The 19,080-nt window shown below is 46.1% G+C and overlaps 1 protein-coding gene across 6 annotated transcripts in view; it reads left to right on the forward strand.

Moving 5' to 3' along the window:
* The first annotated feature begins 2,412 nt into the window (after positions 1 to 2,412).
* FEZ1 (fasciculation and elongation protein zeta 1) overlaps positions 2,413 to 19,080 on the forward strand; it is a 43,351-nt gene continuing 26,683 nt past the window's right edge. Inside the window, exons 1-3 of one of the 6 annotated variants that reach the window (XM_041773100.1) lie at positions 2,413 to 2,590; positions 8,442 to 8,797; positions 16,273 to 16,372. In XM_041773100.1, coding sequence (XP_041629034.1) covers positions 8,487 to 8,797; positions 16,273 to 16,372 — 411 coding nt within the window. In that variant the 5' untranslated portion in view covers positions 2,413 to 2,590; positions 8,442 to 8,486. Of the gene's footprint in view, positions 2,591 to 2,710; positions 2,847 to 2,985; positions 3,150 to 3,459; positions 3,595 to 8,441; positions 8,798 to 16,272; positions 16,373 to 19,080 lie in introns of those variants that run through there. The other 5 variants (XM_041773101.1, XM_041773096.1, XM_041773099.1 and 2 more) reach the window with 5 other exon arrangements.

A 19,080-nucleotide genomic window follows, 5' to 3' on the forward strand; every position in this document is an offset into this window, starting at 1 on the left:
GTGTGCAGGGAAGAAGGAATGGAGATTTATTGTTTAGTTAATAGAGTTTCAGTTTGGGATGATAGAGGTGATGGTTGTTATAATAATGTGAATGTACTATCTGCCACTGGATTGTACATTTAAAAATGGCTAAAATGGTAAATTTTATGTTGTGTGTATTTTGCCACAATCAAATGAAAGAAATGTTTGCTGGAAGAATAACTTCGTTTGTATTTTGGGACATTCTCATTCCAGATGCCTAGAATATCAGTCATCAACTTCTAGTTCCTTCAAATCCTCACAAAAACAAGAACAACAGCAGTATTCCCTTATTTAATACTTAATATATGCCAGGCACTATGCTAAGCATTTTGTGTGTATTATTTTATTTAATCTGCACAACCACCTTGTAGGAGATACTGGAATCCCCACTTTACAGATGAGGAAATTGAGGATCAAAGCTGGTAAGTAACTTGTGCAGAATCACCAGCAGAGAAATGGAACACTGAGAAATTTTCTGCAGAGCCCAGGCTGTTTATCACTTTGCTGTGCTTCCCTGAAAACCTCTCTCAAACCTGTGAGTCCCATGCTTTGAAGTCAGGACAGAAGGTGGCCTCTGATACAGTGTCCGCAAGCTTTTCTTAAAGAGGATGACGGCCAAGACTTACATAGTGCCTTCTAGTGTGCCTGACAGTACTTTACATATATTAACTCCTCTAATCCTACAGCAGGCCTCAGATGTGGGTGCTCTTTATTTATCCTCATTTTACTGAAAAGGAAATGAGGCGCAAGGAGGTTAATTTACCTAAGTCATAGAACTGGGTTATCATCGCAACAAAATAACTCAGGCTCCCTCACTCAATTTTTAAGATTTTTTTTTTTATAGATTTTATTTATTTATGAGAGAGAGAGAGAGAGAGGCAGAGACACAGGAAGAAGGAGAAGCAGGCTCCATGCAGGGAGCCTAATGTGGGGCTCAATCCCTGGACTCTTGGACCATGCCCTGGGCCGAAGGCAGGCACTAAATCGCTGAGCCACCCAGGGATCCCCAAGATTTATTTATTTTAGAGAGAGAGCGAGAGAGAGCATGAGTGTGGGAAGGGCAGAGGGAGAAAGAGAATCTCAAGCAAATTCCCTGCGGAGCATGGCCCTCTGTCTCATGACCCTGAGATCATGACTTGAGCTGAAATCAAGAGTCTCACCCTTAACTGACTGAGCCACTCAGGCACTCTGACTCAGACCTTTTAACAACCTCTTTCTTTTCCACTCAATCTGGTTGATGCCACCTGAAGGGCAAAGTGATCAACTCTTCCTAGAATCTGGATGGGACCTTATTCACTTGCTCCACCTTTGTCTCATGATTCCAGTGTCTGTGGAATAAATGCATAAATGAGCAAAAAAAGGGCTCCCTGCTGCTTTCAGCAGAAGCTCTCAGCTTCACCATGCTTCCGCCAGTTATCTGACTTATCTCTAACTTTTTTAAAAAAGATTTTGTTTATTTATTGATGAGAGACACAGAGATAAAGAGAGGCAGAGACACAGGCAGAGGGAGAAGCAGGCTCCAGGCAGGAAGCTCAATGTGGGACTCGATCCCAGGTCTCCAGGGTCACACCTTGGGCCGAAGGCGGCGCTAAAACACTGAGCCACCCGGACTGCCCTGACTTGTCTCTAACTTGATGAAAGTATTTTGGGTTCTCCAAACAGACTTGCTCTTCAGGTGCCTTTCATTGATACCTGAAGATCTTGCGTTCTTAGTTACCGGCTTTCATGAATTATTAGATTTTGTATTGACAGCATCTAGAAGAAGCACAGACGTGCATAGAGGACAAGATAAATGAATGAGGAGGAAATTTTCATAATACCCCAGGGTCCTTCCTTATACCCCCTGGTGAAGCATCCTCTGTTATGCCAGAAACCTTACTCAGCTTAATCAGCCCGGATCGAGCTCTCCTCCTGCATCTTCGGGCGGTGAACGCATGTATCCCTGTTGGCTCGAGGTCTGACCGGGTTTGGGCTGGGAGGCGCTGCTCCGCTTGCCCACCTCGGTCTCCAGTATAGTAGAATGAGTCGGAGCCCCAGCAGTCCAAGGAGCCTTTGGTGTGTTTGGGGGCATCCGCCTGCCCGTGCGCTCGGCCCCTGCCTGGGTTTCCAGGGGGCATCTGCAGTGCCAGGCGCTGGGAGGCAGCCGGCGTGGGGGTTCCTGCGCGCACCCCTCTTGGGGCTCCTGCATATTCATGAGGGAAGCCGAAAGTCCAATGTTAGAGGGGGGAGAAATAGTAACCATAAATATTAATAAAGGCAGGCCACATGCCGCCTGGAAGGCTCTGAACGCCAGCGAGTCGATGACGTCGGGCCGGCGCGTGCCTGCGGGCGGGTGCCCGAGCGCGGGCGCGCCCCCGAGGCCCGGGCGCGAGCGCGGGGAGGGGGCGGAGGGGGCGGGTGGAGGAGGGGAGCCGAGCCGGGCGCCGGCCGAGCTGCGGGGGAGCGCTCGCTGGCTCGCCGCTGCCGCCGCCGCCGCCGCCGCGCTCTGCTCCGGCCGCTCCCCGCGGCCCTGGATGGGGGTGTCCCGCTGAGCCCCGCGACCCGCCTCCCTCCGCCAGGACCCGCACAGGTGCCGTCGCGGGGCGACCTGAGCCCGACCGACCCACTGCCGAGGGTGGGGGTTGCACGGGGGGCGGTGAGGGAGGCCCGGCGCCCGGGCTTCTCCGCCGGCGGGTCCAGGGGGCGCCGCCGCCCGCTCCCCAGCCCGTCCCAAGCTGGACTCGGAACCCGAGAGCCCCGCGGCGGTCGCCCTCGGGCCGGGGGTGTGGGATGACGGGCGCTTCCAGCAGCAGCAGATGAGAGCCTGGCCCCCCAGCCAGGCCTGGGTGCGTGTGCGTGCGAGTGTGTGTGTAGGGAGGGCGGGGGCCGGGGGGCACCGGGAACGCTGCCCGCTGGTGTGGGGCAGCGGGTCTGCACCTCCTCCCAGGACCGCTGCCTGCCCGGCCGCTCTGCAGCGCCGCGGGGTCACCTGTGCCGCCGGAGCCGCAGCCCCAGCCCGAGCCCCAGCCCGAGGCCGAGCCCCTCCGCGGGGTGCCGGGCCGGTCCCCGGGACCGTGCATTCCTGCAGTGTCAGAGCCGCTGGCAGCCGCCGCGCACGCCGCGGGAGCGATTGTCTGTCCACGGAGCAGGTCGGCGAGAGGACGCGGGTGGGGGCGGGGCGGGGCGGGGGCGCTGCCCTCGGGCGGGCCGCGGGGCGCAGGGCGCGGCGGAGCCGCCGCGCGGCCGCGCCACCCCAGCGCTCCCCCGGTCGCCGCCCGACCCCCGCGGAGCTCCGCGCCGCTCCCGCGTCCCGCTGCCGTTTGGCCGAGGGCCGCCAGCCATTGTGCAGCCGGGAGAAGCCTCTCTCTCCCCCCACGGCCCCGGGGCGGGGCGGCGGGGAGGGGGGTGTGAAATGAGGGTGAGCGGAGCCGCGGGAGGAGGGGGGGGAAGCGGCACCGCTCAGGGGTTGCTGACTTCTTTGCAAGCAGACACTGTTTCTGTGAAAATGGGAAGCTGGCACGATCGTCTCTACGGACCGGTTTTGCTGAGTAGCGGTGGGACAGCTGCGTGGCTCCAGCAGGGCAGATTTCAGGGGTGAGGCGGGCGAGGGGATGGCAATCAGCTGAACTGCGGGGCAGGTAATAGGACGAAGCGGGAGATGGACCGGGGCCTCCTAGGAGGTGCAGAGGCCCAGCGGCGCGGAGGCCCGGTGAAGTCTCCACGGCTCCCGCTCCGCTCCGCTCTGCTAAGCGGGGAGTGAAAATTTGTTACTGCGGCCCCAAGCTGCATCATGATGCTGCAAGGGAGAGGCTCATGTGTTTCCTACTGGGTCTCTGTTAAGCTCGGAGCCGTCTTTTCTTTTCCAAATTACACCACCTATTGGGAGCCAAAATAAACGGAATAGATTATGGGACATAAACTATAGCCCTGTAGCTTGTTCTAGGATAAAGAGAAAAAAGACAAGGTGACCCTTCTGTGCTTCCCTTTTCCTGCCATTCTTCCTGCCCTTTTTTTTTTTTTTTTCACATGGATTTTGGAAGTGTAGAGAAAAGAGGATAAGCTATGAATTGTATTAACCCTAGCTTTTCAGGGAGAAGGCCTCCGGGATGAGCTGTGAATGAAGAGGAGGGGTGAGCTTGCCAGGCTGCAAGAGTGGGACGTTTCTGTGGGAGTGCAAAGGCGCCCCACCAAGAGAGAAGAGCAAAAGAAAGTGAGCTACAGAAAGGACAGAAGGGGCACCGGTTCAGGAAGGGCTGCCAGCGCCAACCCAGAGACCCCTCCCGGAGCCAAGCTCTCATGGCCTCTGCCACAGCCCGGGGTCTTTCTATAAATACCTGGCTCAGTTTGGGTGTTGAGTGACTTCCAATTTCCAGAGCAGGCTTTCTGTTTTTGTTTCGTCTCCAGGTGGCCATTCATGCAGAGCTTCTTGGCTTCTGGGTAGTGAGCTGATGAAAAGAAAACAGGCTACATTATGGATTGTTCTGATGACCATGTTTCTGAACTCTAGAGCTGTGATATCCAGTTCTTTTTTTATAATTGTCTAGGTGAATTCATTTTCTCTGGAGGCTGCCTGGGCTGAGGATAGGTGCTTTCAGCATAATCTTCCTGTTGCCAACACCCAAAACTCAATCTTTGTCTTAGATTCTGGTTGGATTGCCCTCTTGTTGCTGGTTAAAAGTATAGATTGTGCCATTGCAAACTAGCACCCCATTGCTAGTTTACTCATTCCGGCTCCCTCTTCTCTCTTAGAGAAGAGTATACATTTAAAGGGAGTGTAAGTATCTGGAACATCAGCTGGTTAGCTTTCATGTCTTTCTGAAATGGGGCCAGTGTTCCAAGAAGTTTTGACCAAATATATCGAAAAAAAGGTAATAAAATTTACTTGGCGATAGTTCTCCCATTTGATCATTTATTGGACATCACATATGCCATACATTGTGCTTAGCACTTTCAAAGATTATCTTCATTACTCTACAAAATAACCTTCAAGTTAAGTACTATTTTATTTTTTTAGGGATTTGTTTATCTATTTGAGAGAGAGAGAGAGAGGGCATGAGCAAGGGGAGGGGCAAAGGGAATGGGAGAGAGAGAATCTTAAGCAAACTCCCCACGAGTGTGGAACCCGATGTGGGGCTCCATTTCATGACCCTGAGATCATGACCTGAGCCCAAACCACGCTTAACCGACAGAGCAACCCAAGTACCCCTAAATATTATTTTAAACCTCCTTTTATGGATGAGGAGACTGAGGCACAGATTTTTTAAAAAGATTTTATTTATTCATGAGAGACACACAGAGAGAGGCAGAGACAGAGGGAAAAGCAGGCTCCCTGTGGGGAGCCCGATGCAGGAATCGATCCCAGGATCCTGATCCAAAGGCAGCCAAAGGCAGATGCTCAACCACTGAGCCACTCAGGTGCCCCCTAGGCACAAATCTATCAGAGGCTGATAATTTGCTGGAAGTCTCACAGCTAGGAAGGGATAGGATCAGCATGAGAACCTGGAGTCCAGACTCTCCTGGAGTCCAGACTCTTAGCTATCTCAGATTCCAGCTCTAGTCCACACAAATCCTTCATCTGTAAAGCCTTCCTTGCGCCCTATTGTGCTCTGAGATCTTTTCTCAACTTACTTTGGCACTCACAGATTCTCAATCTTTTTTGTGCTTTGGCCCATTTGGCAAAGTAGAGCCTATGGTGTTCTCCTTCAAATATCTTTTTTTTTTTTTTTTAAGATTTTATTTATTCATGAGAGACACAGAGAGAAAGCCAGAGACATAGACAGAGGGAGAAGCTCCTCCCTGTGAGGAGCCTGATGTGGGACTCCATCCCAGGACCGTGGGATCAGGCCCTGAGCTGAAGGCAGGTGCTCAACCACTGAGTCACCCAGGCATCCCTCGTTCAAATATGTTTTTTTTTTTTTTAAAGATTTTATTTATTTATTCATGAGAGACACAGAGAGAGAGATAGAGAGGCAGAGACACAGGCAGAGGGAGAAGCAGGCTCCATGCAGGGAACCTGATGTGGGACTCGATCCCAGCACTCCAGGATCACACCCTGAACCGAAGGCAGATGCTTTAACCATTGAGCCACCCAGGCATCCCCTTCAGAATATTTTTAAGTACACAAAATATAGTTATATTTAAAGGGCCCCTTTAGGGGTCTGTAGACCCTAGATGATGAATTCTTGACTGGCAGTTAGTTGTGTATTGCTTTATAGCTGTGTTGTCCAATATGGTAGCCACAAGCCACCTGTGGCTAGTCTAAATGGAAATGTACAGTGACAATACACTGGATTTCAAAGACATGGCATGAAAAAAGAATGTAAAATGTTTCACTAATATTTTAAAATGTAGATTACATGTTGGAATGCAATCTTTTGGATATATTGAATTAAATAAAATGCATTATTAATATAGATTTGTATAATTAAGATTAGCTAAGTTAATAAGTTATTAAAATTAACTGCCAAAGCTGTTAGCTGTACACCAACATCTTCATATTTTAACAGATTGGAAAATCAGGACCGGGATGCTTGTCACTTAGCTACACTTTGGCAGGTCTGTTTGGCTCTTGAGCATATGTTCTTTCTAAGATATCATACTGCTTTTATATATCTCTTTATCTTTACATCTTACCACGTGGCCTTTGCAAACTGTAAATATGTAGAATATGTTTTGACGTGATGTGACGGTAATTGGCTTAAACCTAGTATAATCCCAGTAAGAGGTAGCCAGGTCCTTGCCTGGCATGACCTTTGCCTCACTTATTTAGAGTTTAAGTTTTATAGGCAGAGATGGAGACTGGTACTTGCCGGGCAAAACCCATGGTTTTTGATGCCTGTCCGGTTCTCCTCAGCTGGTGGTTCCAATTTCAGTATCTAACTGGATCACTACTCATGCAGAGAGAAGAAAAAAGTTTGGTTACTTTTCCATGTTACAGGGAAGAAAGTTGAGTATATAGAGAAAGGTAGATAATAATGCTGCGCTGCCTAAAATTGAAGATGAGAAACTGGGGGTACCTGTGTGGCTCAGTCAGTTAAGCATCTGCCTTTGGTTCAAGTCATGATCCCAGGGCCCTGGAATTGAGACTCACATGGGGCTCCCTGCTCAGTTCTCACTCTCCTCTGTGTGCTCTCTCTTTCTCAAATAAATTTAAAAAACAAATGAGAAACTGTATGTGGGGGCAGATGATCATTTTTCAGTGAGTGCACATTGATTGATTGCCTTAGCCGCAGAGCAGTGTATGCTCGAAGCCATGCATGATTTCCAGGGGACTTCTGTGCCCTCGAGGAATTTAAATTAAAATTGGGGAAGGGCTTGGATAACCACACAGTTGGATAAACCACAGTCGAAGGCAGTGTATGAGGAGGACCCGGAGATGTGGAAAGGAAAGCAGGCCTGAGTGTGCAGCTTTCCAGCATGCAGTGCCCGAGATGGTTACGGAGGCTGACCTTGGAGCTCGTGGCCTTATCGTCTCTCCTTCAGGATAACCAATCGTTTGGTCCAGTCCTCTAGCCTTAGACATAAGCTCTGTATCTTAGTCTATTATTTGTTGATGAGGGTAGTAATATCCAGGTCTGTGAATCCCTATCCAAAAGCCTTGGGGCCAGGCATTTTAGAAGCCAGTAATACAGTGTGTATTCTGCATAACATCTCCTGGGGACTGGGGCAGCAATCACCATAATTAAAAAAAGAGTAATATTTCTGCAGCAAAAACACACTAAATGGGATAAATTAAAACCATAAGCAACTTTATATTCACATAGATCAGGTTTGGTTGCCAAGCGAGGTCAGGTCAGGTTTTGCCACCAAATAGGTTATGAAAGACTTCTGGTTTTTAGAGCATGTGGTTAAGGAGGTGGACCTATGGGTAATAACAACAATAATAATAATAATAATAATGTGGACCTATGGTAATAATAATAATAATAATAATAATAATGTGGACCTATGGTAATAATAATAACAACAACAATAATAAATGGAGAACATATGGAACAACGATGACACTGTTCTAAGCACTTACACGAGTTTACTCTTTTAACCTTAAGCTTTAAGATGATTATTTCTGTCTTGAGAAAAATAAAAGGAAGCACAGAGAATTAAATAACTCGTGAGGCTGCAACCGGTAGGGGTGGGACTAGGGTGCAAACCTGGGCAGGCTGGTCCCAGGGCTACATACTTAACCACTCTGTCTTTTGGAGCAGGGAACCAGAAGCTGGTACGTCTCCAAAGTTTACTCCACGTAGGTTCTTCACACTGATGACACCGTTTGAAAGCCTTACATGTATGACAGTGAGGAAGTGCGGCAGCAATGGGTACCTGGGAAGTTAGAATCTTCGTTTTCAGAGGGATAGAGTCGTGGGATACGTGGTGATGGTTCCTTGGCAGAGCTGGTGCAGTAGCCCAGTCCAAGCTCACGTCACCTTGTTTTTTTCTCCTAGGTAAACGAATCCTGAAAGTGGCAATTGTCCCATTGCTGTGCAAGAATGGAGGCCCCACTGGTGAGTTTGGATGAAGAGTTTGAGGATCTTCGGCCCTGCTGCTCAGAGGGCCAGGAGGAGAAACCGCCGAGTTTCTATGGCTCATCGCCCCACCATCTAGAGGACCCCTCCCTCTCTGAGCTTGAGAATTTTTCTTCTGAAATAATCAGCTTCAAGTCCATGGAGGACCTCGTGAATGAATTTGATGAGAAGCTCAATGTCTGCTTTCGGAACTACAATGCCAAGACGGAGACCCTAGCTCCCGTGAAGAACCAGTTCCAGATCCAAGAGGAGGAGGAGACCCTGCAGGATGAGGAGTAAGAAGTCTTAATTGCCCTCTGTTGCTTCAGACACAAGCCCGTAGACTGGGGCTCCTTGACGTAGAACTGGTTTCTGTCTGTGGGTTCACGGCCCATCACTTACCTTTTTCTGTAGTGGGGCAGGGTCCTGGTAATTGCTGACATTATTCTGCTATGTTCCTTTACAGCAACCTGTAGAGCTTCCTAAAATTAAAACCTTAAAAGAATGACAGATTTTTAGAATATAGGTTTTCTTAGATATGAAATGGAATTTTAGGAGCATGATCCATTTTAGGGTCTGTCTTCAGGTTCCTTTTTTTTTTAAGATTTTATTCACTTGAGAGAGTCGGGGGGAGGGAGCCCACAATCAGTGGGGAGAAGTAGAGGGAGAGGGAGAAGCAGACTCCCTACTGATCAGGGAGCCCGATGAGGGGTTCAAACCTAGAACCCCAAGATCGTGACCTGAGCCAAAGGCAGACACTTAACTTTAGTTTTATTTTATTTTTTAAAAAAGATTTTATTTATTTATTCGTGAGAGACAGAGGGAGAGAGAAAGAGAGAGAGGCAGAGACACAGGCAAAGGGAGAAGCAGGCTCCCTGCAGGGAGCCGGATGTGGGACTGGATCTCAGGTCCCCAGGATCCCGCCCTGAGCTGAAGGCGGCTCTAAACCGCTGAGCCACCCGGGCTGCCCTCAGTGTTTTTTTATATCAGTAGTAATCCACCCAGGTATTAGAAATAAGGACCACGGGGGAAAAAAAGTAATTAACTGTGACAGAGGAATCTTGTCACCTGAATAATTTGCTTCAAGAAACAGCAGAATTGTGAAAATCACCTGTTTACAAACCCCCCTCAGGACTCCAAAGTCATCTATAAATGTTAAGATCTGTCCAAATAAGAAAGCATGCAAAGTGAACTGAGAGCCCAGGGAATTACCTTGGGCACAATAAAGGGTGGTAATTAGTGACATGGCTTTTGAGTATGCGGATTTCCTGTGTCACTTACCAGCCACCTTCTGGGGTCTTCACATGAGTCAAGAAAAGGACTTTGAGTAAAGCGCTGTTTGAGGAGTGACTAGAAAAAGAAAAAGAGGGGGACCGCTGGGTGGCTCAGTGGTTGAACGTCTGCCTTGGGCTTAGGTCGTGATCCCGGGATCATGGGATCAAGGCCCTCATCAGGTTCCTGGCAGGGAGCTTGATTCTCCCTCTGCCCCTGTCTCTGCCCCTCTCTCTGTGTCTCTCATGAATAAATAAACAAAATCGTAGAAAAAAAGAAGGGTATAATTCGGTGCATAAATTAAGGAAGGGTGCTTTGGGCACTTAGTAAATATAGGCCTGAATTCCCTGTAGAGGTAAAATATGCATTGATTGTTCTTAAGGCATCACACAAGAAATGTCAAGTAGTTGTAATGGAACCTTGGAACAACTGGGCTTCCTTTTCTCTTTTTATGAACTTGAGCGGGGGCAGGGCGGGGGGAGTTGCCCATAAATAAGTGGGGTAAAAGGACGTGTCCTAGGACAAGGGAGCCTGACCTGGGTGAGAGGTAGCTGGTTACTGGATGAGCCTGTGAGTGTACAGGGCCTCCCTGTCTGTCTCATGCACCATTATATCCCCATGCCTAATACAGGGCTTGGTGTGTCGTAAGGAATCAAAGTAATATTTTTTGAATGAAATACTGAATGTCGAAGGAATTGGGTGAGCACTAATAGCTGGCCTTGTAGGTGAAGGTAATGCATTCCCAGAGCCACACCATTTCCTTCTCTCCTTTTTAATTAATGTTGGCCTGCAGTCATGACCAGAGAGAACATTTTTACTCTGGTGACCAGTACTGTAACTGTGGGCTCAGTGTTTTAATTCAATTTTAAGTTTCAAGCTGATTCTTCTTAAATTCAGAGCCTGTTATGATTTGTTCGACTACTTTAAGTCTCAAAAGAATGGCTCTGGGGCTTCATTATACAGCGGTTTTTTTTCCCCCCACTGCCTGGTGCAATGAACTAGAAATACAAAGACTATGAATTATAATTTTCATACTCTTTGCTAACTCACTGTGTGACCTTGGGCTAGTCACTTAACTCAGTCGACTGCGTGGGTCCTCATCTTTGAAACCTCCAGAGCTCAATCCTGATGAAGCGAGGCTAAGGACTTGAAAAGAACCTAATTCCTTACCTCACCCAGGCTGTGCTCTGAAAATGACATTTTAAGATGCGTGCCATTCCTTTTGCTTCCAACAAATCATTTCTTCCCTATCTAACCCTCCCTACCCTGCGCCTCATTAAGGATGAAGGCCCAGTGAGCAGGTTCTTACTCTCTTCTAGCGCATTAGCAAAGGCCATTCAATGTTAATTACCGTCACATGGGGTTATTGGTCTGCTCACCCTGATTTTTCTGACTTGTCTGCCTCATTGACTGCCTCAGCTAAAAGACCAAAGGTTGAATAGTTCCTTAGAGATAAAGTACAATTTGGGGGTAGTGTAGAGGGACGAAGCCAGGAGTAGAGAAATTAACACTGCGCTTTCTAACCAGTGCATCTAGACCTTTCCAACTTTTTTTTTTTAAAGATTTTATTTATTTATTCATGAGAGACAGAGAGAGAGAGAGAGAGAGAGGGACAGAGACACAGGCAGAGGGAGAAGCAGGCTCCCTGCAGGGAGCCTGACGCAGGACTCGATCCCAGGTCCCCAGGATCACGCCCTGGGCTGAGGGTGGCACTAAACCGCTAAGCCACCAGGGCTGCCCAATCTTTTCAACTTAAAATAAAAATCAGAGTTAAATTGTACATTGTGCCTATAGATACCTATCCAGATTCCTCAATTATAAAATTATGATGAAGGAAAAAGGTAATTTACTATCTAATCTGGTTAAGATTCTCCTGAGCATAGCTTGTAATAAACTTGCTTAGGTTTGGTATTGGGATGGGTATTTCATCCACAAACGGATTGACCGTGTTTTGGTTGGGTTAGAACTAGATAATGGAACCATAAAACAAAAGGCTGTGAAAATCTCAAACCTCCTTAAAGATAGCACAAGTCATAAAGCGATCGCAGTAATTCCCTTTAAAGTTTGGATTTCTTTCATTCTCACGTGGAACTATTTGCTAATAGGGAATTGGCTGAGATGTCAACTTAACTCCATGTTAGGGCATGGAAGTTTTGGGCATTACGGGAGAGTCAAATTTGAATGGCTACTTCCTAGTTTTAAGTTTAGAAACTTCCAGAATCTATTCTTTGCATATGTGTGATCATCCTTTTTTTTTTTTTTTTTTTGGTTATAAGAGTGAAAGGGGAATGGATGGTCCTCAGCCAATTGCTTGCCTCACTGGGGCTGCAACTGGCCTTCTTATAGGCACCCTGGACACGACAGCCAAACATGCAAGAACAATCACATTTTCCTGTTCTTCAGATAAACTATTGGGTTAAAGATGTAAAAAATAAAGTCCACACAGGGAGGCGCCTATCTGGCTCAGCCAGAAGAGCATGCGAGTATTGGTCTGTGAGTTCGAGCCCCACGCTGGATGTAGAGTTTACTTAAAGAAATAAAAATTTAAAATCAAATAAAGTCCATACAGTAAACAAATAACCTCGTAGTCAGCCAGGCTTGAAGGTGAAGACAAGTAAATACCAAATACTCAGGACAGAGAAAGCCAAAGTAACTGATTTTCAGCAAAGTTATTTCTCTTCTCAGTTTCCCCAGAGGGCAGAGGTATTATTGATTCTGTTTAAGTCCTTGAAAGAATCTAAAAAGTTGTCCAAAGCCATCTGTGCTAATAATAATTCCTAAGTATTAACTGTGAAAGCACACTCATGTGAACACACAGCAGAATGTGGCTGTTGGTTTGATTGGATGCAAAACACTGGACAAGGGCAGTAGCCAGCCGAGAGGGTGTTTAGGGAGATGTTACCAGATTGGAATTCTAATAAGCCCTTTAGGCTAGTTGTCTGCCTTAGTGTCAAGAATAGGTATGCAGAGGTGTGTGTGTGGGGGAGTGGGGGCAGAATTCACAGAGCCCTGATGGCCGTGTTGCCAGTAGACCCAGATCTTTGTATAGGGGGTTTCTCCCACCCCGTCCTGTGCAGTCTGTTCCCCCCTTGCCGGCCTCCTTTTCCAAGTCCCTGGTGTTATATGGGGAAAGATAGTTTAGCCAGTTCCATGGGCACCTGAGCCCAGGCCATGAGGCACGCACACCTTTTCTGTCATTACGGGGAATTGCCAGTGCCATGGCAGCATCATGACAGGAATGGAGGCAACCTGTTTAATCTTGGCCCTTTGATGACAAAATCAAGGAGTTGACATTCAGAGTCTCCCTTCCCCCAGATAAGAGTAAGCAGCAGGGGCTTCTCAGGGAGGTGGAATTCCACGGTCCACCTCAGGGCGCCCCGAAGAGGGAACAGATTCCTCCCCAAGGCTCCTGCCTGTGGTAGGATAGATGGCCTCTCCGGGGAGGAAAGGCCTTCCCTTCTCTTCCTCACAGAAAGCTTTGTGTTTTGCCCTCCCACCACTGGCTCTTCCCTCCTGTGGCTGCGGCCTGCCGCCAGGGCTCTGCCTTCCATTTAACCTTTGCTGGGGCAGGAGAGCCAGACAGGAAGCAGTCACGCACCCCGCTGCCCCTGCCATTCCTCCCTTTGTAGACTCATGAAAGCACCGTGTCCGAGGATAATGTAGTTAGAGATCGTTCACGCAGAGCTGGTTTCTGAACTGCTGTTCAAGCTTGTGATTGGGAACTTGGAATATTATTCTGATGCCCGTGCCAGTACCAATCATAAAATGATAAGCATTGGAAGAGTTACGTGGTTGGGAATGTAGGCTCTGTAGCCATGTGGCCTGGATTCAAATCCCACCTCTGTCATTACTGGCTGGGTGAACTTAGACAAGTTAACTGACTTCTCTGGTTCAGTTTTTTTTTTCCTCCTTAGGACCTGCCTTATAAAGTTGTGAGGAGATAGTGAATTGATCCACACGAAGGTCTAGAAGAGTAGCTGCCTTCTAGTCAGTGCCCATTAAGTGATGGCTGCTAGTGTTGTTATTGTTACGTGGGCACTGAATACGTGTGGGAGGATAGGGTATGCAAGCCATTACAGAGAGCTGAGAGTCGCTCCATCTTAAAGGTTGTTTATGAACCTCAAAGGGGCAAAGATTCCTTTAGAAAAGAAGAAGAAAATTTGGACAAAGCAGGAAAGAATGAGGATGGCTTGAACCCCAAGGAGAAGAGGGTGTATGGGAATCGTCACTAAAAATCTAGAATAAGAAGATGAAAGCCGCAGTATGTCGGGTAAAGGCTCACAAGAGAAAAGCTGCCACTCTTGCCCTACATGATTTGACAGGGTCCCCAGTTGTCGTTTTAAGGATGCACACAGTTTCAAGGTCATTGGCTAGTGTGCAGTTCGTTAAAGGTCCCAAGCTTCTGTCCAGCCTGAGAGAGGCACAAAAAGCTCCTGCCTATTTTGGGCTTTGCTGAATCTTGTTTTTCCAGGCACTTGTTACAGGGACAAACCTGAAGGCCAGTGCCCGCACACTTGTTGTTGATTCTTGGAGCAGAGAGTGTACCACAAACGATGCAAGGAGGAGTCGAATGAACAGCTGGCCTTCCTGGTGGGTGTGGTGCTTGGAATTTTGTCTTGGAGACAGCAAATCATATTTGCCTCTTGGCTTTAGAATGCTACTGAGACTTGCATTGTTAGCATTAGGCTGGATTAATGAAGCTCTAATGGTGCCTGATGGAGATTGGATTATCACCCATGTTTAAGAAGCAGACGCTGAAATCCTGCTCAATGGATGTCTAATGAACACTTGATGAGTCCTCTCAAAGTGCTTTCTTGTAATTGTAGGAAAATAACGAATAAGCGGATCACCCCAATAACGGCTATGAGCTTGTTTTCTTGAGTTCCTTCAGTGTGCTTCATGACCGATTGTATACCTTGTGCCCTAGGAATACCTCTTTGCCTCTGTGCCCATAAATCATATGTCATTCTGGATTTTACGTATATTAAGAGCACTCGCCTCTCCAGATTTCAAGTGCCTGTGCTCTTGTCCATCCTGCACTTAACCTTTTCAGCATCTTAACCCATATTTTGTCATCTTTTGAATTTGATCCATATGGACACTTAGCTGCGTGGTTTTTAAAAAATTATTTAATTTATTTATTCATGAGAGACACAGACACATAGGCAGAGGGAGAAGCAGGCTCCCTGTGGGGAGCCCGATATGGGACTTGATCCCAGAACCCTGGGATCATGCCCTGAGCTGAAGGCAGATGCTCAACCACTGAGCCACCCAGGTGTCCTTGGCTGCTTATTTTTAAATGGCCATTTCTTTATATTAGTCTATCTAAATAAAATTTACATCCTTATACCTTGTTTTTGTAGATATCACTCAGGTTTGACATGTGTAGGCACCTGAGGGAGATTGCTTAGAGCCCTCATTTATCATTAGCTAATATTAATTCAAGTGCCATGGCTGCCGTGGATGGCATTATTTTAGGAGCTTGGTTTACTAATTTATATTAATCTCTTAGTGTTGACTCATGTGTTTATTTTTCTGTGTGTGAGAGTTTGTGACTTTACGTAATTTCCCCTAACTTCTTCCTTTTTTTTCCCCCCTCAAAGAAACCTTCCTAAGTGAATTAAATGACACGAATTGTAGAAAAGTGTTTCTTATAATGTACATATTGGAATTCTAAAAATACATGTAATAAAGAGAGCCCCATCTTTCCTCACTAAAGACCAGTTGTTAGAGGTGTACTGATTGGTTCCTTTCATATATTTGCCTTAGAGTGTCCATGATGGAAACGGGGCACACTCATACTCTGCATTGGTAGAGGGGGGGGAATTATGCTACCCGTGGGCTTGCTAGAACATTTTGGCTAATAAGTAAGCATTAACAGCATTGATATATCCCCCTTAGCTACATTAGAGGCCAAGTAATTAATTCTTGACCCATTTGGATTGCAGGCCTCTGAATTGAAATGCATCTAAACTCTACGATGGCCCTGATCTTAATGAGATTCAGCCAGAAAATCTGCCCCATATCCATCTGTCTATCTATCTATCTATCTATCTATCTATCTATCTATCTCATGATCTTCCTCTTTCTCAATCTTCTTTGCCCATAGGAACTGAAGGGAAACATGGGCATTTCTTAGGTTCATGAGACGAACTATTTGGTTGAGGGGCAGATTTATTTTCAGGGGCAATTAATTTTTTGCCAGAGGTGGTTTGATTGGGCTCTACCATTTGTATCTCAATGGTGAGAAATCCCTCCTCTCTTAAGCAAACACCTTTCATGCCGAAGCCCCTGGCTGGGCTCCATTATCTTGGCTCTTTCTCTCCAGATAGTGCTCCTAATTCAGTTTTTAAGCTGCTTTGCTCTTGCATGCTGGAAGGCAGATGATCTCAGCCTGGCACACACAGAAGCCTCTCTCCTCCCCTGGCCCAGCTCTTCCTTCCTCTAGGCGGGGCCAGGCCACAGATGTGTGCTAATGAGAGCTTCTCTTTGTTTACAGGGTTTGGGATGCTCTGACAGACAATTACATCCCTTCACTCTCAGAAGACTGGAGGGACCCAAACATGGAGGCTCTGAATGGCAACAGCTCTGACACTGAGGTACCTCTCTGGGGCCCCTTACTTAAGGCTTGAGTAGATGTGGATTCCAGTTAGAAAAACATTTAGGAATTCAGTAGTCTTCCCCATTAGGTAATGAAGCTCAGCAGTAGCTCCAAAACATTGCTGGGAAGGCAGGAGTTGTGGAGGAGGTTAAGGATAAGCTTAGGGGACATCCAGTGTATACGAGGTGATTCTAATGGCTCTCTGTAAGAAGTGTGAATGCAAATTACCCTGTTGTTGATCTGTGTCTTACAACATGCAAAATAAGGTGGTCTGAAGTAAGAGGAGGAGAGCAACTCTAACAGGCTTCTCTTGTGTTCAAATAATGATGGTTGAAAAAAAAAATCAGGTTTTCCTGTCTACGATGAACAGTTCAGTCCCACCAAAAACAAGATACCAAATACCGACAGATTTGTGGCAAGGTCAAATCCTGGCTAATGGCTAGCGCTGGGGCCTACACATTAGTGAAGTGACCACTGAGTGAGGGGTGGCTGAATGAGCCGTTCATAGACTCAACCAAGAAGATGCTTATGTGGCTGAACCTGAATTACACTCTGTGCTTACTCATGCCAAAGAAGAAAGTAGCCTAAAGGCTTCTGAATAAAGAGAATACTTATTTTGAGTAGATTTGCATGAGGAGTGACCTTTCAAGAAGATCCAAATGGCCCTTCCTAGCTGAATCTACATATAGAAAAGTAAAATCATTTAATGACTCTGCCCTTGCTAAAAGCCAATTTCTGCCTTGCCTCTCCTAATTTCCGCTGTAAAGGAAATTTGCCAATTTCTTATCAGGAAGGGCTGTCGCAACCCCATGGGCTCAGCGAATGAGGGAAAAGGAGGTGAATCTCATCTTCATAGGTCCTCCAGAATTGAGTCCAAGTAAAAGACCAAGAGACAGATTTCCCTTCCTGGGCGACATTTCTGTGGATTGTTGCCCAAATAGCACAGCAAAGGGATCAGCAGTTGACTGATTTGTTGAAAAGGTAGCTGTATATCTTTAATTCTTTTAATAATTAGCAATCCAAAATTCTCAAAACTGCAAGGTTTCATTGATGGTAAGACGGTGATGTTGAGATCAGGAGATGTGCGACAAGCCTACTAAGCATGGATGTAGGAGGCTGAGTCCCAAGTCCCATTTTGTTTTCTCTTGACATACTTATATGTATCCTCACCCCAAATGCAAAGGACAAGGAGGCAACCATGGAATAAATGTAGCTACTGAAATTAAATCAGGTCCATCATGATGGAAAAGGCAGATTTTACTTTGTTATCTCTTTTGCCACCTTTCCAACTCATTTTGTGGATTAAGCCAAAGGATGTATAAGATATCCTGCCCTTCAAAAGGTCTCTAATTTATCCTCATTTGCAGATTTCCCTCAAGAGGGTTAATATTTCAGGGCAAATTGAGTGACCCTGAGAAGGATGATCTTGAGTTCCGCTCCTTGTGAAATTTCTTCCATCTAACCCATGGGAAAATGACAGGGTAGCCAAAGTGGATGAATTGAGGCTGTTTTATTTCATCTCCTTTATTATCGGGATTCATTACAGTAGAAGCTCTTTTAACTGACCTCAGTTTAAATGATTTGCTAGATTAACCAGCGCTCTGTACTCCTGTAAAAGAGTGACCGACCCAGTGCCCTTGGCTTGCCGAATGCACACAGCCGGTAGGCTTCTTCGAGCAAGCCCTCATAGCTCTTCTTCTGCTTACGTGGTTCATTGCCAAGAATCTGTTGTTTGTATCCAAACCTCTTGATGCTTGTCCTTCTATAAGTGATGTAATCAAACATTATAGAAACTGTTGGATTATGATGGCAAAGAGAGTCATATTTCGCTTTTTGAGAATCAGAGTAACACATGTACATAGTCTTAAAAGTCAAATAAGACTTTAAAAATATTATAAGACCTAAAAAACCCGCTCCCCCAGCAGTTCCGGACTTGTCTGACTCCTCCTTAGAGGCAACCACTTTTATTTCTTTTGGCCTATATCCCGAATTTTCTAAGTAACACATTTATATTGCTATTTGATGGTTAAAATCAACAGTCTGGGCGGTTATCTATTAACTTTATTCTATGGAAGATAAGATCAAATGCTTTCACACCACCTCAAATATTTACACTTAGCCTTCCCCCCTTCTAATATGGGATAGTCACCAATTTATATATAGTGAAATCAATATTAAATATATACACTATTGTAACTGTGTAAATACTATTTCTTACTGAATCATGTAGTTATGTATGGATATTTCCTCTCTTATACAGCCTTTGGTTGAATCTGATATAAAAAATAACCTTGTTTTTGTATTTGCTTAGTTTTCTGTAGATCTATCTATCAATATAGTTCAACCCCAAACTCTGAGTGAAATTTAAATCTCACAATATGGTAAAAAAATCAGACATTCTCTCAATATTTTGGGGGGGGGCGGGTCCTGAAAATGTCCAAATGAGTACCTCCATCTTTCTGCTGTAAACTAGTCTGGTTGTATTCTACATCTGGTGCACAGCTGTTGTCCTTGGACTTGCCTTCACTTTCATCCCAATAATTCTTCCTGCTTCTCTCTCCTGTCCTTGGATTGCTGTATTTTTTATCTTTCTGGGTACATTCCGTTGTTTTGGTGGGAAATAAATTCAGTATATTTTTGAGAAAGGGTACAGAGGAATATATTTTTTAGAATTTACTAGAATGTCTGTATTCTCCTGTCATATAC

The sequence above is a fragment of the Vulpes lagopus genome, chromosome 10, assembly GCF_018345385.1.
Source record: "Vulpes lagopus strain Blue_001 chromosome 10, ASM1834538v1, whole genome shotgun sequence".
Classification (NCBI taxonomy): Eukaryota; Metazoa; Chordata; class Mammalia; order Carnivora; family Canidae; genus Vulpes; species Vulpes lagopus.